This window comes from Ambystoma mexicanum, chromosome 9 (assembly GCF_040938575.1).
Source record: "Ambystoma mexicanum isolate Mex_15411 chromosome 9, UKY_AmexF1_1, whole genome shotgun sequence".
Lineage (NCBI taxonomy): Eukaryota > Metazoa > Chordata > Amphibia > Caudata > Ambystomatidae > Ambystoma > Ambystoma mexicanum.
The window spans coordinates 944897700-944919037 of record NC_090931.1 but is presented as its reverse complement, the minus strand read 5'-3'; the positions used below and the strand labels follow the sequence as shown (position 1 = coordinate 944919037).

The 21338-nt window shown below is 45.4% G+C and overlaps 1 protein-coding gene across 2 annotated transcripts in view; it reads right to left on the bottom strand.

Annotated features, from left to right (window-relative positions):
- Positions 1 to 21338, bottom strand: part of LNPK (lunapark, ER junction formation factor) — a 1074215-nt gene that overhangs the window by 805427 nt on the left and 247450 nt on the right. For both annotated transcript variants that reach the window (XM_069616137.1, XM_069616138.1), the window contains exon 4: positions 1443 to 1630. In XM_069616137.1, coding sequence (XP_069472238.1) covers positions 1443 to 1630 — 188 coding nt within the window. The remainder of the gene's footprint in view (positions 1 to 1442; positions 1631 to 21338) is intronic.

Genomic DNA, 21338 nt, shown 5'->3' with positions numbered 1-21338 from the left:
GCCATCACCCCCTGTTAGCTTTGACAACTTGTAGCGTTTGCCACTCAGTGCAAGAATAGGTAATTGGCATAACATTTACTAAACTATTTAGTTATAATTGTACCCACTAGTAGTCCATTCTGGAGCTTTAATGTACCACAACATAGTTCTACAGGCCAGTCTTTGATACTCTGGGGTTTTATTCTGCAGACATTTGTGGTAAATAGTGGGGTAGTTTGTGGGGGATTATTCGGGCACTGGGGTAATTAATAGGGCAGTTTATGGCGATTAATATGGCAGTAATGTATCAGCGTGTGTCAATCATGCCGTTTCGGGTAGTGTGCAGTCATTTGTGTTAAATTACAGGACCCTCTGAAAAGGTCAAAACATTTTGGAGATCAGGTTAAGGTTAAAAAGTAAAGTAGATTAAAAAGGAAAAATAGGTGAAGAGGTATATTGGCCAGTTGCATTGAAGGAGACGGGCAAATACCACATTTTAATCACCAACATGTGCAGGTGCAATGAAGACATTGAAATGTGCTTAGTGTTTGAACTTAGTAGTAGTGCTGGGTCCTGGAAGCCCAGCCTTAATTGCAGTTTGTAATCCCTGCTGCATTTCAGCAGATAGCCAGACAGTCTGCCATTTACCAGCTGAAAAATGCCGGAGACGTTTCAGGGTCAGAGTTCCAAGTCTGAGCGTGGGCTGCACATCACCTCAGATGGTGCCCTTACTCATTTGTGTTGACTGGGCAGCTACGTAGCATTAAGTAGCTAGCCTCCAGTTGCAGTTAGACACTGGCGAGGGGCACTATTTTACATAATTGTGCAAAATAAATTAAAGGGTGCATCAATATAAGAAATGTATGTGCATTATTTAAGATTTAAAAAAATTTAAAAGAAAAATCATCCAAGGCTTCTAAATTGATGAAAGCTTTTTTTTGGCAAGCTGAATACAAACCCAGAATATGCACGGAAACATAAAATATGAATTTAAGTTAGGAGTATTTTGACTATTTTGAGCAGCTCCGATTAAAAGGATTTTTAGGGCATAAAAACAGTTCTCACTCCAGACTGGGATCTTTTAAATAAAAATAAAAAATTACATTTTTTCTCATATTCTGTGAAATGAAGGGAGGCACTTCTATAAACCATTTTGTACGAGACACTGCTCGGAATACACAACCTAAGCACTGCAAGTGGCATAAAGGGGCCAGGCTTGCATGGCAGCTATTCCTTACTGTTTTTTTTGTTAACAGTAATGGTCGGATTTTAAAGAGTAAAATAGCCAAGCATATGGTTCATTTAACAACCTGAAAGGAGAGCAAGTATAATTTGAAACAAAGGTCCTCCAACAAAGATTAAAGCATGTAAAAAAAAAATAATAATAATAAAAAGATTTCACTTCACATTACGAATTAAAACCAAAATCCACAGGAAACCGCAATTGAACAACCAATACTTACATGATTGGAAAAGTAAAAAATGGAAGTGCCATTAGGAGCCTGGCCGTCCACTCTTCAGGAAGGTACCAACAATATACAATTAAGCAGGTTATGAGGTAAACAACAGAAGAATATATCAGCAGCCTTCCAACCCATATCTTTCGTAACCTTTGGTTTTTTTCTCTGAACTCTTCCAATGACAGGATTTCCTAGAAAAGAAATGATGCTCAAGTCAAATTGTGTTTTTGCTCACCAGACAAGATGGAGTGCAGACAACTGTTGAGTTCCAACAGACCTACACTTCCAGATTACAATGCAGCTCAGGGCATTCGATTATTCATAATCATTCAAGTATATTCTGAACAGCACCGACCAAAATACATGTGCTGTAAATTATAACAGTTTATTTGTGGAAGAAACTATGCGCCTTTAGCTATGATTTCTTTATTTGGACCAATCTCCACCCTTCTGCCAAAAGACTTGATCAGAACTGAAACGCATTTACAAATATTAAAACCAGAACCATCATTCAAAACCTTTCAATAAATGGCATTTTCTTGCTGGTCAAGAGAATTACCAGTAACGTTTCATGGTAGGGTTGGGGCCAGATACCTGTAGTTTGGTCAAAGACCCTGTTTGGGGTCAATTACATCATGAAAAACTGTAGTTTGTTCTCAGACAACACTTCTAGGTAAGAAATTACCAGCCCTCAAGATGAGCAGTGCCCCCGTCCGTTTTATTCCCTAGAATTAAGCTGATATTTTCACTGAAATAAATAGGTAGATGTCTGTTCCTGGTTACTGCATGACCTACTGTGCTGATATGTTCAGATTGGAGGCAGCGCAGGCCGAAATTCCTATCGGTTTTTAAAATGTATTTTTACATCCCTAATAATACAGACTATGATGTGAACAACATTTTGCCATCCTGAAGAGTTCTTTTAATTAAAGCTACAAAAAATAGGGGTAAAACACTCCATCCCACAATAATACCTAAAGGCCTGGACTGACACAGCCATTTTAAAATATTACAACAGGCAACCTCCTAATACAAACAGATACTATATGATGGGTTGGGGGGCTTGATAGCAGACAATTCCATCGAAAACTGGATCTGCTCCTTTGTTGAGAATCACGCCGTTTGTCGCATAGGGACCATGACCAGCTGGGAGAAAAAAAAGCCACCCTTTGACAAAATGATTAGAGATGTGAAGAGAGAGTGTAGAGCAGAACTTCGGCTTGCCAAGAGACAAGCCTATCCCCCAGACCAATATTTTATGAAGGTTAGGAGTGTCAAAAATAAATATAGAGCTATTATTAAGGACAAAATCTTAGCCTGGCAAAGGCTAATAAATACGATCTGTACAGGTAAAAACCGTAACCTCTGGTCTTTGCTGGGCAAAGCGCGAGGCACTGTACAAGGCATGTTAGTTAACCCTATTAAGGCTGAAACATGGATAGCTTTCCTTGAAAATCGGAATGCTAAGGTAGATACGGAGGAATCCTATACATCGGTCAATAGGCCGTTAACTCCTCCTATTAATGCATCCTATGAAATGGTGATGAACATAATTATGGAATTAAAATCCTCTCGTGCCCCTGGCCCAAATGGACTAGCAAACATTGTGATGAAGTCTCATCCTGAATTTTGGGCATCTCTACTAGTTATCATGTTTAAAAAAATCTTAAATGAGGGGAAAATACCCCGATCCTGGCAAACGTCGGTGCTTATACCAGTCTTTAAAAAGGGTAATCGAGCAGACCCCAGTAATTACAGACTCCTCTCAATGTTGGATGCCACGGGGAAGATATTTGCCTCACTCTTATTAAAGGAGTTACAACTTTGGGTAGAGCAATCTGACATACTCTGTAAATTCCAGAGTGGCTTTAGGCAGGGTTATTCCACGGCGCACAACATCATGGTTTTGGACCTCCTGAGGACACGAGCTAGATCAGGGGGGCAGCCCCCACTATATGCCCTCTATATAGACTACTCGGCGGCATTCGATTCTATTCCCCGAGACTGCCTTTGGCAGAAGTTAAAATCAATGGGTTGCCCTGAGGGCCTGACTTACTATCTCAGATTGCTCCACCAGAATACATCTGTAAAAGTAAAACTGGATCAGGAAGGTCATACTACTAGAAATGTGCTCCAAAACAGGGGGGGTTAAACAAGGTTGTGTTACGGCCCCTCTAATATATAACCTATATGTACATGACATCCCCGTGGCCATTGGGGCGGCGACCAATTGTCCACCGAAAATAGGAGAATCCATCTGTCCTGTTCTTGGCTATGCGGACGACCTTGTAATACTTGACCACACTATTAGTGGGCTACGTAGGTCGGCCTTTGCCTTGTGGGAATATGCTGAGAGGAATGGCCTTAAAATTAATCTGGAAAAAACTAAGGCCATGAGATTCACCAACAAGAACACCACTTGTGTGCAGCTTAGAGTAGGCCTTGACATCATCGCCTATACGCCTCACTATCGCTACTTAGGGATTCAATTTGAGAGCGGTGGCGACTATGGAATATGCAAACAGTCACGCATTGCAAGAGCGGCACAATTGACCGCACTGTTCCATAGATTAACAGTAAATCAGGGCGTTTTTACTATCTGGGGCACACGTCAACTCTATGTACAAGTATTGTCCCCTATGATCACATATGGCCTGGAAGCTCTCCTTAACACTGACCTGAAATGGTTACAGGTGATTGAAGGTAAATTTTGGCACTCTATCTTGGGCCTACCACCAGGAGCTCCTATGGCAATAATAAGATTAGAACTGGGGCTGACTTCATTGAAAGCTCTAGTACTAAAAAAGCAAGCCATACTCTATGTGAAAATGAGTGGTGAGACTAAGAACGGGCTACTAAAAGCTGTCCATCAAGAGATTTCTAAGGTTCACTCCCCGTGCCCCTGTAAGGAGCAAATGTCCAAACTTCTAACGGCCATTGGGTGGGAAATCCGGGTGGGTAGAGTCACAGAAGAAGTACAGAGGGCCTTGGTTAAAAGTGTAGATCTCTGGGATTGGCTAGAGAATTACGCTCATCTCTGGAAGCTGAAAAGCTATCAGTTTGTCCAATATAGACTGTACAACTTCAAAAAACCTCAGAGTTACCTTAATCTGTGCCCGGATGTGAGACTTAGACGCTTCATTTTACTTTTAAGGCTCGAACAACTACCTACGCTAATGATCACTGGCAGAAGAGTCATGATCGCTCCAGAACTACGGCTTTGCAACGAAGTGAATCAGCCAGAGACGGCCAGACATTTGCTGACTGAATGCCACAAAATGATAAGTGCCATAAACCTCGGTCTGGGTTGTTTTGTGCACAATCACGGCCACATCAAAGAGGAGTTATTTTGGCATCACTGCATTAATTCTAATAGCATGAGGCTCCTGATGGCTTTGTACAATATTTGGCTGAAGGTGGAAACAACCCTTAACATAACTTTATAACTTTATAGGAAGACACAAAGATGAGTTACTGAATAGTAACTGCTGTAGCCTAAGTGATTTTGCTACTTACCTCAAGTTTGCATTTATACAGGAACTGCTGTAACATCGAACCATTTTCATTATGTTATCAAATGCTGAACGTCTCCCTGCAAAATTAGCTGGCATTATGAGGCAATGTATGGTTCTGAACTATTACTTAAACTGAGACTATTGTTATCCTAAATGTTAATGATGATGATTTGATGGTTTGTTTGCCTAGGGAATATGATGTTTTCCCTTTCTTTGTAATTTTGTATCTAAATGTCTTGTTTCCTTTTTTTATGATCATTTTTATTCTTTTTATGTTTTCTTATATAAAAGCTATTATATGTGTAAAGTTTCAATGTAAACTAAATCACAATAAATTATTATTAATAGCAGACAAAGCACTGAAAAACTCCTGTGCTCATAATATTTCTTTTATGGTTGGTGTGCAGTCCATTTAGTGACGAACAGCAAATCGAGAATGCAAATCAACTAAATAAAGAAGGGTTTACATTTATTCCTACATTGCCACGCTTTGGTCTTTCCAAATACAACCCTGCAGATAAGGGGCTCAAATCACTCGCAGATGACCACCCGCCCCAAAATGCCTCAATGGCCTAACCTAAAGCTATATACACCTCTCCCTTTTGCTATCCAACTTCAACTTCTAGTAAAAACATGCATATTCACCTTAGCCCCCACACTTATGTTCAAGAGGAAAGAAAATGTCAATTGGGAAAAACATTGATGTGGAAGTAGTTTGAAACGTAAACATTGAATCCAGCCACACAATGGCCTGTATATTGCGGGGGGAGACTGGTCAAATGGTACATTAACTGTGGCCAATAGATAGAACATCTGGGGCATTACCCATATAAAATGTGTATTTAGTTGGATGATCATGAGCGACTAGCACAGAGCCTGCAGTTCACCTTCTATGGGACAAAGTGGCCACAATCTACATATTTTAAGTTTGTCGAATCCATAGGCACAAAGGGGTTGTGAGCCAAGGTCAATGGAACATTGAGATGCCACGGGGGGTGCAGTTGAATCCAGTCCTTTAAAAACGCCTCTTAAAAATGGGATTGAAAAGAGAAAAGGAGGAACAGTGAGGATCTGTGGAACCGTCAGCTGGCCTCCAAGACCAGCTAACTATTGGGACTTGCGCTCACATTCATTCACGCGGGCCAAACACAAAAGAGGCACAGAAAAGAGGAGCGGTTGCGTACACCCTTTATTCGTTACAACCTGGAACTGCTTTACCCTAACGCCCGCCTGCCTAACCCCAACGTCACTTCCCCTGGAAGACTGCTGCACCGGCAGCCGTCCCACACAACAATGTGGTGGGGCTCTCTGTGTGTTTCCTGCACACCACGACATCTCCCCCCTTTTTAAAATCAATGGATCACTCACTGTGCCTTACCCCATGTCCTTAGTCTATGGGGTTTCATGCAGCACCTCTGTGGCCTCACAGAGATGCGAGGCATGAGCGGGGCCGGAGGTTCACCTCCACGACCCGCATCTTCGTCTGACGATTCCCCGTCATCAAGGTTTGGTTCATCTGACCATCTCTCGTCAGGGATGTCCTCGATGTGTTCCCACTCAGACTCTGGAGGGATTGCCACGTTCTTAAAGTGCGACACATTACGCATCACTGACGAATGTCTCTCCCCACGGGCCGTGATCATGTGTTAGACCATATATGGAGTAAAGGCACAATAACCATATGGGATACATTACTCACCGTAATCGTATTTCTGATGCTTGTATCCGCTTAGATTCACATGCTGTGCATAGGCCGACATCTAGTGGAAGCTGCGGAGTATTACAGTTTGTTTTTCGAAACTCGAAAATGGGCGTCGACACAGGCGTGCCAGTAATACTATCCCTAGTGTGACGTCCACTGTACCCAAGATCCCTCACGCGTCTAGGATCCTCAGATTGTATTTTTTCTGACATGAGGAAGCATGAGGAGTAGCGTGAGTACAGATAATCCAAGCAGATAGACAGAAAGGTAAGACTACAAGCAATCATGCGCCTTCTCTCGGAGGGGAGGAAGGGTGGGTCGCATGTGAATCTAAGCAGATACAAGCATCAGAAATACGATTACGGTGAGTAATGTATCCCTTCTGAGGCTTGTGGAATCTGCTTAGATCACATGCTGTGCATAGATTAGCGAGCAGTACCAGAAGGAGGTGGGATGTGAGAAGGGTCATGAGCAAACAGGTGTCTTAGAACCGCTTGTCCCACTTGTGTATCTGTCTTGGAATGAGTGTCAATGCAGTAATGCTGAGTAAAAGTGTGAATAGAGCTCCAAGTAGCTGCTTTGCAAATGGTGTTGAGGGGAACATTTGCAATGAAAGCCAGAGTGGCCCCAATGCCTCTAGTAGAATGGGCCCTTGGCGTAAAAGGCAGAGTTCTTTCAGAAAGAGAGTAACACAGCTGGATACAGTTGATAATCCACTTCGAGATAGCGCCTTTAGAGACGCGATCCCCCTCTCTGCCTGTAGCTACGGAGACAAACAGTTGATCTGTTTTCCTTAGCGGTCTGGTTTTATTTACATAGTAGAGGACCGCCCTACGCACATCAAGGGTGTGTAGTTTCACCTCAGCTGAGCTTTGCGGGTTCTGGAAGAAAGCCGGAAGCTCGATGGACTGGTTTACATGGAACTTAGATATAAATTTAGGTGAGAACCTCGGGTGTGTGCGTAAAACCAGTTTGTCTTTGTGGATAGTAAAGAAAGGATCCTGCACTGACAGAGCCTGAATTTCACTGACCCTTCTTATAGAGGTAATGGCTACTAAGAAGGCCGTTTTATAAGTCAGGTGTTTGAGACTACTTTTATGCATGGGTTCGAAAGGGGGGCCCATGAGTTTAGCTAGCACCACGTTGAGGTCCCATCCTGGCGGTGGGTTCGAAATAGGAGGGTGAAGTCTCTTTACTCCTTCCATGAAGGCTTTAACTACTGGTACTTTCCACCACGATACTTTGTTATGGGATGTGGTGTAAGCCGAGAGGGCTGCCAGGTGTACTTTCAGAGAGTTAAAAACCAAACCTGCGTCCAGCAGGTGGAGCATGTATGTTACAACGTTGGAAGGAGTGCAATCAACTGGGTTGATTTGTTTATTCTGGCACCAAATAACGAATCTCTTCCACTTGTCAAAGTAACAGTGCCTTGTGTTTGGTTTCCTGGATTCTTTTAGGATGTCCATACACCTCTGTGGTAAATTGAGATGCCCAAACTCTATGACTTCAGGAGCCATGCTGCCAGGTTCATTGAGTTGGGTTCCTGGTGCACTGTTTGACCTTGTTGCTGGGACAGTAGGTTGTACCAGGCTGGGAGTTTGATGGGCTTGCACACCGCCATCCTGCGTAGGTGTGGAAACCATGGTTGTCTCGCCCACATGGGAGCAACTAGGATGAGCGTCATCGATTCCTTGTTCATCTTGTACACCACTTTCCTGATGAGAGGAGTTGGTGGAAAAGCGTACGCAAACATCCCTGACCAATTCATCCACAGGGCGTTCCCTTGGGAGTCTGGCTGGGGGAACCTGGATGCAAATCCTGGGCATTGTTTGTTTTCGCTTGTGGCGAATAGGTCTATAGTGGGGAAACCCCACTGAGAGAAGAGATCTTCTACGATATCCCTGTGAAGGACCCATTCGTGTTCTTCTGGGAGGGAGTCTCTGCTTAGGGCATCCGCTAGGGAATTGAGCTCCCCTGGAACATGTTGTGATGAAAGGAAGATGTTCCGTCTGAGTGCCCATATCCAGATTTTCTGGGCAAGCTTGGACAGATTTGGCGAACGAGTCCCTCCTTGTTTGTTCAGATAGAACATGGCTGTCGTGCTGTCCGTCCGGATCTGTACCAACAAGTTTAGCAGATGGGGCTCGAACGCCCGAAGCGCTCGGAATACTGCCAGAAGCTCTAGCAGGTTGATGTGGTTCTTGGCTACTGAGTGAGACCAGAGACCCTGAGCTGTGTGGTGGAGATGGTGAGCTCCCCACCCAGTCAGGCATGCATCTGTAGTCACCACTGCCTGTACTTCGGGATCGTAAAAGGGTTTTCCCCTTGCGAGATTTTCTCTTGTCCACCAGTGTAAGCTCTGTACTAGTGTTGGCGAAACGACCACTAGATCGTCCCACTGACCACTTGCCTGAGACCACTGTTTCGCCAACCATTCCTGCATGGGACGCATGCGCAGACGCGCGTGGGGGACCAGGTAAATGCATGACGCCATCATGCCCAGTAACCGCATTGCTTTGCGTACCGTTATTTGTTGACCTGACTGATAATGTGGAATTTGCAGTAGTATATTCCGGATTCTCTCTTCCGAAGGGAAGGTCAACCCTTTCTGAGTATCTAGGATTGCTCCTAGGAACTGTTTTGAGGTGCTTGGCACCAGACTTGACTTCTTCTCGTTGATGGAGAAGCCTAATTCGTGGAGGAGGTCGATAGTCCTCTGAATGTTTGACCTGCAAATTCCTGGGGTTTCCCCCGTTATGAGCCAGTCGTCCAGATAAGGGTACACTGGGATTGCCTCCCTGCGTAGGTGTGCAGCTGCCACCGCCAGTACCTTGGTGAATACCCTTGGTGCTGAAGCTATCCCGAAGGGCAGTACCTTGAATTGGTAGTGGCGACTGTCTACCTTGAAGCGCAAGTATTTTCTGTGTGCTGGGAGCATGGAAATATGAAAATAAGCATCTTTCATATCCAAGGTTGCCATGTAATCCCCCTTTTTTAGGAGGGGGATTACCTCTTGTAGCGTAGTCATACGAAACTTTTGGGGCTTGACATACTTGTTGGCAGGCCGTAAGTCCAATACTGGGCGCATTGTTAAATCTTTCTTTGGCACAAGGAAGTAAGTTGAATAGATACCCTTGTTTACCTGGTGTCCTGGGACGAGTTCTATCGCGTCCTTTTCTAGCAGAATGGCGATCTCCTCGAGAAGGATCTTCTGATGTTCTAAGGAGTGTATTCTTTGTCGTGGAGGGTGGTTCCGGGGACGCTGCAGTAATTCTATACAATATCCTGTGGACACTGTTGACAGCACCCATCTGTCTGAGGTGATCCCTTCCCAAGCCTGGGTGAAGTTGGAAATGCGTCCCCCTACTGGGGTTGCGTGAGAAGGGACCATGAACTGAGCGTCACTGCTTTGGCGGAGGCGTGCCGCCTCCCTTGTTGGGGCTGCCTCTGCCTCTTCCACGACCTCTCTTGTTACCCTTACTGTAACTTTGGGTAGACTGCTGGTTGTTGTTCCATTGTGTGCCCTGTCCTTGGGCATAGTTGCCTCTTTGTGAATGTTGGCCGCGTGGGCGACGAAAATTACTGTTCCCCCTCTGGTTCGGGGGTTTGTTGGTAAGCTGGCCAAGGGATTTGAGAGTCTCGTACTCGTCCTTGGCATTCTTAAGTGCGTCTTCGACCGCTTTCCCAAACAATAACCACGCATGTCTCTTGATAACAGTACCTTCTGCTATCAATCTTCCTGCGTTGTCTGCAGCGTCGAAAGTTGCTTTTAATATGCAACCAGACACGGCTCTCCCTTCTGCCGAGATCCGAGCCAACTGGCCCTTTAACGGTTCAGGAGCAGAGGCTATGAGCGCCGCGACCTCTTCCCATTGATGGCAGTTGTAACTTGCCAACAGGGTGGTGGAGTTTGCAATCCTTGCTTGGTAGGCGGACGTTGAGGCTACCTTCCTGCCAAACCCGTACAGTCTTTTGCTCTCCTTGTCGGGAGGAGCTTCTGACGACGATAAGGGTGTCCCAGCCCTCTTACGAGTGTTGGTAACCACTAGGGAGTCTGGTTTAAGATAACCTCTTATATAAAGAGGGTCAGATTGGGCTGCCCGAAAAAGTTTTTCGACTCTGGGGTTGACGGCTCTGGTGAGGTTAGGATTCACCAGGGATGGAGCTATTCTACGTTGGATGGATTTAAGGATAGGGATGGTCTGAGCGACCGGCCTCCTCTCTCCCACCAACTCTTCTGCGAAGTCCCTTTCCTCCTGTACACCATGTGTGTCGATGTGAAAATGTTCTGCTGCGCGAGCAAGAACTTCATTAAGGAGGGGTTGGTTATCAACTGGCGAGTCGGTAACTGGGGCTTCGCTTTCTACCGGGGAATCTACTCTGTAAATTTCCTGCTCATCTTCTACCTCCTCCAGGTCCTCATCCTCCGCATAGTATTCAGACCCGGTTCGTTCCTCCATAATTGTAAACTCCTGGTCCCCTTCAGGGAAAGGTTTTCCTTGGTATCTGGGGTGTGGAGTAGAGTATGGAGTAGAGTAAGGCTGCACCTCGAAGGGGTCAGGTCTTTCGACCCGGGCCTTTTTACTTAGGGGGATAGGATCAGAGGAGCCTGAGGGTGTGGCCCCTTGAGGGTCATACGAAAGGAAATGTTCTGGGTTTTTGTCATAAAAATCAGCTAAGGAAGACATCCTTGACATGACCCTGTCTATGTCCTCACTGGACCATTCTTTGGAACAGGGTATGACTTTAGTAGGCAGCTTAGCTTAGAGGACTTATCAAGGGTACCCTTGCTGGATGTTGATGTCCCAGTAGATTTATGTTTATCTGTCTGCTTGGGGTGGAAGGATGGTCTTACAGGAGTGGAAGGCTGAGCTTTCCGCTGTTTCCCTCCCTCCCCGTGCGTGGAAAAATGTTTTCCCTGCCCCTTGGAGGCCCCAGAGACTTTCGACGCCTGGCGCCGAGGGTCGGGAGAGGTATCTTGTTTCGAGCGTGGGGCCTCGCTGGTGTTAACTGCGCTCTCGGTCTCTTGGAGCGCGGCCTGGGGGTGGAAGTCGTCTTCGTCTTCCGACGATCGAACTTCCGTTAATCTAGGGAGCGAGGCACTCTTGGCAAGAGTGGATGATTGCCTTGTGTCATGAGGCGATCTCGATCGAGAGCGCCCAGAGGACACCGAGTCGGACCGTTCTATCCGTGCCTCTTTCCGAGAAGTCGACATCGTCGAGGTTCGGTTGGACTTAATGTGCTTAGTGTGTGTAGGGTGTGTAGCGCTTGCGTCGCCGGGGGTCTTCCCCATAGCCGCCCTGCCGGACAACCTTCCGAGGTCGGGGACCTGCGCTCGGCAGTCTTTCGACGCCGTAATGCCCTCGCCGTCCGAAAGTACGGCGTCGCTGCCATCGCTGAAGGCGCCCTCCGCTGCCATGGCTGCCTGCCTGGCGTGGTGGGCCCAACGCTTTGTCGAACGGTCCTTAAGTGTTTTAGGTTTAAACCTACTACACGCTCTGCAGTTCGCTTCGGGGTGGTCCCTCGGCAAGCAGAGGTTGCACGTGGCGTGCCTGTCGACCCAAGGGTATTTGCGGTTGCACTTGGGGCAGAATTGGAATGGGGTACCCTCCATACGCACCTTGAGGCAGCGGGCTGGTAAGTGTAGGAAATATATAAGGTGTACCTATATACCAAGAGTGAAGAGTATGTACCACCCCCCACTCTCCCTACTTGCAGGGCCGAGGCCAGCGGCCTACTAGGCCCGGGCCGAGGCCAGCGGCCTTCCGAGGCCCAGATCCGTCGTGCAGCAGCCGACGGTCGATGTCTTCTCCAGCCGTAGTCGAGTGTCGACGTTGGGGTGGGGAAGGATGTCAATAAATAATTTTACTTCAATAATTAGCAAAAGTATGGCTAAGGCCAGGGAACTCCGCAAGATGCTTCCGACCAGTATGGCGGAAAAAAACAATCTGAGGATCCTAGACGCGTGAGGGATCTTGGGTACAGTGGACGTCACACTAGGGATAGTATTACTGGCACGCCTGTGTCGACGCCCATTTTCGAGTTTCGAAAAACAAACTGTAATACTCCGCAGCTTCCACTAGATGTCGGCCTATGCACAGCATGTGATCTAAGCAGATTCCACAAGCCTCAGAAACTAAATTACACACCAGTCGTGAGGTTCGAATTCCGGACAAGTCTGGTTTATTCATAAAGTATCTCAGTCGGCTGACCGGGTCTCAATGCCTCCTCACGGCGTGTGTTCCCATAAACCGCGAGATGAGAGAGAGCGAGAAGAGCCAAAGCAATCATATATATATATATATATATATATATACATAATACATCATCTGTTACAATATCATTCGGCCTGCCCTTATGCATGACGAACAAGCTAGGGTTCGGCAATTGACAGCTATGCATGTAACTTCAGTCAGTCTAAACATTAGTATTCTAGCAAAGGCTGCAGAGACAGTTTTTCTGGTATGGGGAACAAGGGGCACTGGCGCAGGGGAAGATATCATGTTCTAGCAGGGAGACATTCCAACCAACGTTATCTGTTCGCTGCGGCTCATGAGCTAAGGGTCTGACAGTTCTGAGTCAGAGAAAATACCATCCTTCGTGAAGGAGCACCGTTAGTTGCATATAATTCACATTTAACTGCCTTTTACAACAGCGCTTGCAAGACAAACTGGCACCTGGGCTACTGATTAGGCGTGGCTCTTGCACAGCTTCAAGTCCTCAGTGAGAGGAAAACTATGTATTTCTGCACGGCTCTACATTCCCGTCTACGTTAGCATTCGGAGTTCAAGCTGTGGCCTTGCACTATGTGTGGATCTGAAGTATAGAATATATTTGCAAAGCGTTACAAAAACAAAATGGCCAGCATCTACAAAATGGACTCCCAACGGTCACATTCAGGTTTCACGATTTGCAAGGTTTGTCACCTGATGCGATTTGCTTCTGGCCAACATACTCATTCGGGCTATGCGATTTCATTTACGGTATAACAAACCCTCCTTTTGGCCATAAACCAATGTCATCATCCAAACATTGCGTCCTCACATCAGACCAAGCGTCACTTTCTGAACTACCCATGTCGCTATCACCCTCATCATCAGAAATATTGACTGAAAAACTCTTTCATTATCTCATTTTCATGTTTGAGCCCATCATTTATCATAGGAGGTGTGGGCTTCACCATATTTGTACTAATTGTCTGTACACATTCACTTGTAATTGTGGAGCAAATGGCTGGCAAACATTGTATGCAGCAACAGCAGAATACAAGGATACTGAATATCATAACAAAAATTGCAATTAGCTTCCATCCCCAGGATCGTAACAGTTCTCAGAACCGTGAACTTAGATTCCTGCTACCTGTGGGAATATGAATTTCAGAACTTAGGACGTGTAATTTCTTAATTGCTTCAAATATTGTAGGGGAGGAGTCACTTACAAATACACAGTACGCTGATCCCACTAATTTGCATACACCTCCACGTTCAGCCAAAATAATGTCAAGAGCCATTCTATTTTGAAGCGCAACTAACCGGATTGCTTTTTGTTTGTGTCATATTGTAAAGTATGTCAGTGGTTCAATTATTTGTTTTCTCTAACAACCTGGACAGTTTTCTGATATTCCATGAGTTTATTGCTTGTCCCCAGAAAGGTATAAAGGATTTTGCTATGTCTCCAGAAATTTGCCCAGCAGTATCATCTCGTCGTGGCCAAGATCTAGATATTTTTGCCATTTCAGATGTTTTGGCGAGGAATACACCAGGTAATAGTATCCCTAAATAAGAGTTTCTAGGTAAGCATGAATAAGCTTGGTCTCCACACACAAAATAGACAGAACCTCCTATATATAATGGTTTCTCTTTGTGTTGTACAGCAGTATTCATGCATCTAGTAAATGTTCCCACTGGGTGGGAACCTTTTTTTTCCGTAAGCAAAATGGAACAGAATGTGGACTATGATTAATAGTATAGGAGGTGGGCATGGCATCTTCGTTTCCAGCTGGAGCCATTTTGAAAGTAATTAGGGACTGGTAAGGCCTACAGTCTATCAATGGGACTGGTCAATACAGTGTTCATTTTGCTCTTATTTGTAAACACAGAACAATCCAGCAGTGTTAATAACAATCTTTCAAATTCATTTTTGTTAGTTCCGTAAAAATTTCCAGTGGCACCATCATTCCATCTTCCAAATAATAGAGCTCTTAATGATGCATAACAGGCAGTACTAAAGGGTAGAGGATGTATATACCAACCCATTCCTCCTTCCCCGTGCTGGGGTAAATGCGAACACACCCAGCAGTTGGATCTATTCAAGATAGCATGGGTCATATTCATAATCAACAATAGAGTATTGTTATCATAACCTTTTCTGTGTTTCACATCTCGTGACGGAAGATTCTAAGAAAGCACATGAGCTGGGGTATTCATAGTGGGAGCATTGACAGTTGGCAATAGGGTGTTCATGGGATGCAGTTTCCAAGTACCAAAACAATGGGATTGGTGTAGATACAGTAGATACTATACAGATATATATAACGATCAGGAGCAGGCTAGTCCTTGTAGACCAAGGGCCTCATTACACGGATGGCGGAGAACCATGGCGCTATTAGCGCCATGGTTCATGCCGGTAAAATACCGGCACCGCCTTGGCGGAAAGGGGAATTACCGCCCCATTCCAAGGTTGGCGGGGCGGTAATTCCCCCTTCCACCATTGCCCTTCCCCATTCTAATTTTTGCCCCATAGGGCTCAATGGGAATGGGGAAGGCGGTAATTACGGTACCGCAAATTGCGGTACCGTAATTAGCTCCCTGGGTCCCTTTACAGGTTGGTTTTTAACGCCTGCAAAAAGCAGGCGTTAAATCCCCCAACCCGCAAAGGGACCTCGTAGTAAGGCGGTAAGGATTTACCGGTACCGGTATTTTACCGGTACCGGTATTTTACCGGTACCGGTATTTTACCGGTACCGGTATTTTACCGGTACCGGTATTTTACCGGTACCGGTATTTTACCGGTACCGGTAAATCCTTACCGCCATCCGTGTAATGAGGCCCCAAGTCTTTCTTGGAGCAGATTCAATGTCAGTGTCTATGGTTCTATCAACAGCAGTATCAGTCCAGGCAGCAGCAGGAGCGAATACAGGCATGATCTATAAAGCTTATTTCAAGAAAAGTTTCTTGGCGTTCGTCGAAAAAGTTCTCCACAGCAACACATGTGTAGTCAGCAAAGTTCAAAGAAGTTCAGTTCAGCCTGCTTAAGAAGGCAGCAAGCTGGTTGTTACCTCAACAGCTCCAAAAAGGCAGGAGCAAGTATCAATATCAATTTCATAGTGTTGGTACCTTCTGCCCCCGCTTGTTCCCTAGGACTTTGTTTCCAGCTCCGTCCGTGAGCTAGAAACAAAGGCTGCTGTATACTTCTGATTTCGTGAACGCAAATTGTACCTTAAAGCTCCAGGTACAGTGTGATCGATGAACAATGCACTGTCGTTTGCCGCAGATGCAGAAACAGTGCCAACCGGCAATGCAATCAGTGATGATGAATCAGCAGACGAGCAAAGTTGAGGTAAACCTGAAGTTTCAATTTTTGTTGCAATCTCCCCAGGCCCCTTCTCAGGCTTAGGAAGCAGGTCCGGCTGAATTCCACCGATGTCTTTGTGATCGATCACAGCTGGTTTACTCTTGATGTCAGGATTATCGGTCTCTTTCTCATGTTGCAAAGGAAACAGGATTCTTTGTGCGCGTTGCGTGGATCCAATGCTTTCGACCGTTGACTCGAAGTGCAGTCTGCATGGCCAGAAACACCTGGTATGGTCCCTTCCAACGCGGTGCAAGCGAAGATTTTCTTTCAAAGTTTTTCACAAGGGCCATATCTCCCGGTTGCAGACAATGTGCTGGGCCCGTATATCTGACAGGAAGCGCCTCCTGCACCTGCTGATGAATCAAACACAGGTTTTGCGTCAACTGTCTACAACAGTCAGTGAGTAACGGGTTTTAAACATCCTTCAATTTTCTCGGACGTGGCACATTCCAGACATTGGCTGGTCTCCCCATAACTATTTCGTGTGGTGAGAGACCAGTCCTTGCCTGCACAGATGTGTGCATACACAACAAAGCTAGTGGTAATGCATCAGCCATTTCAAATTGCTTTTGGCACATATCTTGGCCAACTCATTTTTCAAGATACCGTTTTGGCGTTCTACCAGACCAGGACTCACCGGGTGTCTAGCTGAATGGAATCGTTTATTGATTCGGAGGCCTGCACAAATCTGTAATATCATGGCCGCTATAAAATGTGGGCCCTTGTCCGACCATATGACACAGGGTAGCCCAAACCTGGGAAAATATTCCTTTAACATTGATTTCGCTGTTGACATAGCTGAACAATCTTTCAGGGGGTAGGCCACCACCCATTTACTAAATGCACAGACCACTATAAGGACATATTAATAGTTGTGGCATCTCTCCATTTCTATGAAGTCAAAATGGATGACCTCAAATTGCATAGAGGGAGGACCAAAACTTCCTACTGGTGTCACGGTCGCTTTTCCGATGTTATGTTGTAAGCAAGTCATGCAATTCTGAACCAATCTTTCAGCAGTTTTGTTAATGTTGCTATTGTACCATACAGAATGAAGGTGCTGAGACAACTTTTTCGCACATGTATGTGTTGAACTATGGGCCATGGTACCCATTGCCATAACATATGCATTTGGCAACATCCATCTATTATTTTCTTTGTCTACCCAACAACACTTCGGATCCAATTCTGCTGGACCCTCAGACCATTGTTTTATTTCCTCAGGAGTGGCTTCTGCTTGTATCTCTTTAACTGTCTCAATTCCATCCTCTATCATGTAGGAGACCCTTTCTGTTTCAACAAACATTTTTGTGTGCAAATCAGTGGCAGTTTGTTTTGCGATTCGGTCTGCAAATGCGTTTCCCTTTCCTACGTTACACGTTATATTTTTATGTGCGTTGCATTTCATTATTGCTACCCGCTTGGGAAGCACAAGTGCTGACAACAGTCTCACTATCAAAGTGCCATGTTGGATTTTGGTTTCATGTGACGTCAGGAAACCTCTTTCAGCCCATAATCTATCAAAATTGTGTACCACCACAAAGGCATACTGACTGTCAGTATAAATGTTTACATTGAGGTTTGAAGAAATTTCACATGCTCTGGTTAACTATTATTTCTGCAGCTTGTGCTGAGTTATATGGGATTCGTTTGCTCTCTATAATAGTTTTCAGTGTCCTGATGGCATAAGCAGCACTTGATGTGCCATCCGGTAATTTCAAACAAGAACTGTCACAAAACAGTTCTCCATCTGGCTCTTTCTGTGGAGTATCAGATAAATAAATTCTTCCTTTCGTCTCTTGTTCAGTAACCATTAAGCAATCATGTGAGAATTGTTTTTCACCCCCTTTTTCACTGGGAGGAGGCATTAACTCAGCCGGATTTAAAGCGCAACATCTCTTAATTTGAATATGCGGTGCAAATAGGATGATTTCATACCTCGTTAGTCGGGCGGATATGAAAGGTTGCGTCTGCGTTCTATTTAGAAGAACGTCTACGGAATGGGGTACCATCACGGTTAAAGAGTGACCTAAAACCATCCCCTCGGTTTGTTTTACTGACGTGGCAGCTGAAGCAACAGCTCGCAAGCAACGTGGAAAAGCATGTGCAACAGGATCCAACGTGGAAGAAAAGTAACCGCATGGTCTATTTCTGCCCCCGTGTTCCTGAGTTAAAACAGCCAAAGCACATCCATCATTTTCATGTACAAATAACATAAAACACTTCTCATAATTTGGTGTGCCCAAAACTGGAGCTGAACATAACGCAGCTCTGAGCAGGTCTAAAGCTTTTTGACACTCAATGTTGTTCCATGGCAAAGGTAAGCTAACATCCTTCCTTGTCAAGCCACTATGAGTTTCACAATCATAGAAAAATTAGCAATCCACTGCCTACAATATGAAGCCATGCCAATTAAAGCCCCGACTTCCTTTTGCTTGTTTGGAATAGGCATAACAGAGATGCTTTCTATGCGTTCTGGTTTCAATCTTTTTCCCTCCTTCGATAGGAGGAAACCCAAACAGGCCACCTCCTCTCGACAATACTGGAATTCATTCAATGCCTTTTGACGGTGTGCTGCTAAATGTGCTAATAGTGCAACAGTGTTTTCTTTGCAAATGTCCACCGAATCTGCTGCTAGAAGCAGATCGTCAATATACTGCAATAATATGCACCCTGTCGGTAATTCTAGCATCTATCTGTCCCTTCAATGCTCTACTGTAAATACTTGGACTCTCAGTGTAACCTTGTGGAATACGTGTGAATGTGAATGAGCGCCCTCCTAATGTAAATGCAAATGCAAACAAATATCTGCCGTCTGGATGAACGGGAATACTAAAGAACATGTTTTTCAAGTCAATGACGCTGAAGTGTGATGCAGAAGCTAGAATCATAGTTAAAATCATGGTCACATCGTGGACTAATGGGAATTGGGGATCTACTACTTTGTTCACCGCACGTAAATCAATTATAAAACGGTAAGGGATTTCATTCCCACCTTTCTTGTAAACTGGAAGAATGGGGCTGTTGCAAATACTACCAGAAATCTCTTAAGCTACATTTCTAGCAATTAAATCTGACACAATGTATTTCAATGCTCTTTCACCTTCACTCGAAATTTTGTATTGCGGAATATACGGTAATGTAATTCATTCCTTCAAAATAATGTTTACTGGTTCTACTTTCAAACATCCTACGTCATTATCGTTCACTGCCCATATACAAGTCGGCACTTCACTCAATTCAGTCGGTAATGGCAGAGATACAAATTGCGATACAGGAGTTTGTTGTGGCGAAATCGTCAAGTACACTCCATCAGGAGAACAATAAATTACTGCATTCAATTTCTTCAATAGCTTTAATCCCAACAAATTTTCGCCGCAATTTGTCTTCAAAAGAAATGGACAAGATTCAGTGAATGGACCCAGTGTGATTGGCACTGGTTGTGAAACTGGACTAATTACTGGCGTACCTGAGAACCCTACTCAGACATTGGGGGGCGTGGCTACTGAGCAATGGGATAGGATGAGTTTCCCGAAGAGCTCCTGCTGATCCTGGAAAGATCTGTGTAAAAGCTATACTAACTGAAGCCTACAATCAAGGAAAATAAGCGCACCGACCCATGAAGCTGTACTGCTAACCTGAGGCGCGAGCTGAGTGGACTGCCACCGGGAATAGAGCATAATTTGCCTCCAAAAGACTGAAGCCACTCGCGGATGAAGGAGTAAAGATGGCGGCCTGTGACAAACAAAGAGATTGAGTACAAAGATAAGCAGCCGTGGATGGACTGCTACAAGTGAATCAGCTGCAAGCGCCCAAAGTGCAGGAAATAATTAAAAAGGAGGAGCACTGATCCCCTGATGCAGCGCAGCTCGGCTGTAGCGCGAGCCCGCTGCCGGAGCAGGCAAAGTGGTGGCCCACATATCAACAGGAAAGCACACACAGGGAGACGTGTGTATGCAGTCCCTTACATATGGAGAACAGCTGGGGATGGGGAGGAACGCGGCACGGGCCTCTTCCCCTGGTTGTAGTGAACCGACACATACGAAGTGACAGGGGGGCTTAGCGCTGATATACTTGAGCCAGCCGCTGCAACGGGCATTAACTATGCTTGGAAAGAGGCATGGATACAGTGTGGCTGTGCCAGCAATTCGACAGTGCAGCGTGAGAGACGGTCTGCAGAAACGAAACGCCGGCGACGTCTCAGTACAATAGCAGCGTGAGGACACGCAGTGTGCAACATATATACGCCGACACCGGGGATCACAAGCAGGGTGGACGAACGTGGTCTAGGGCATTGCAACGAATAGCCAGGGCACCTGCATTTCACCAAAGAACGACAAGGCATGCCCATTAATAAACAAGATGAGGAAAGAAGCTGAATCACAACAACGGGGGGAAAAAATAATTAAACACTGACGGAAGAAACAAGATACACAGTTGTGCACATACAAGGTGCAAATCAGCTTCCAGTGCAGTCCACCCCCCCCCATTCCCCAAGTCAAATATAGTTATCTGGCGCTATTGTCACAAGCATCGGACCGGCATTGGACAAAACTGCAAAATGCTGGTTCCCTCCAAAGTCTGCCTTATGTAAGAATGGTGTGAAGCGCAGCGAAAAAACCGACGCATCACACCACAGTGGCTAAAACTTTTAAGATGTGCCGACCAGGGAGGAAGATAAAGAGAATGAGCAGACTGCCCCGCACCGCACTACAACAAGAAGCCCCTTCATGAAAACGTAGCTTTGCATGGGAAGTAAAAACTACGAACCACGGCACAACAGTAATGCAGGACAAGACACGATAAGCAGAGAGCAGACCTAACGGTGCCCCGACACACCTCAGGAACATTCAGTCAGTGCGGGCTCGGCTTGTACAGTGGTCCGGACTGGGCAGGGAATACAAGTAGTGCGGTGTAAACCGAATGGAAGAGGGTCTGCTTGGCCACCCTGCTTACCGCCAGCAGAAAATGTAGGGCATATAAAGGAACCAGGAACGGCACAGAGGGCCCCCTGCCCGCGAGACAGGGTAGTCTCTTGCATGAGAAAAGAAAATAGATGCGGAAAGTAAAAGATAGCTAAACCACCTTATAATTGACTTTCAGCTCCCA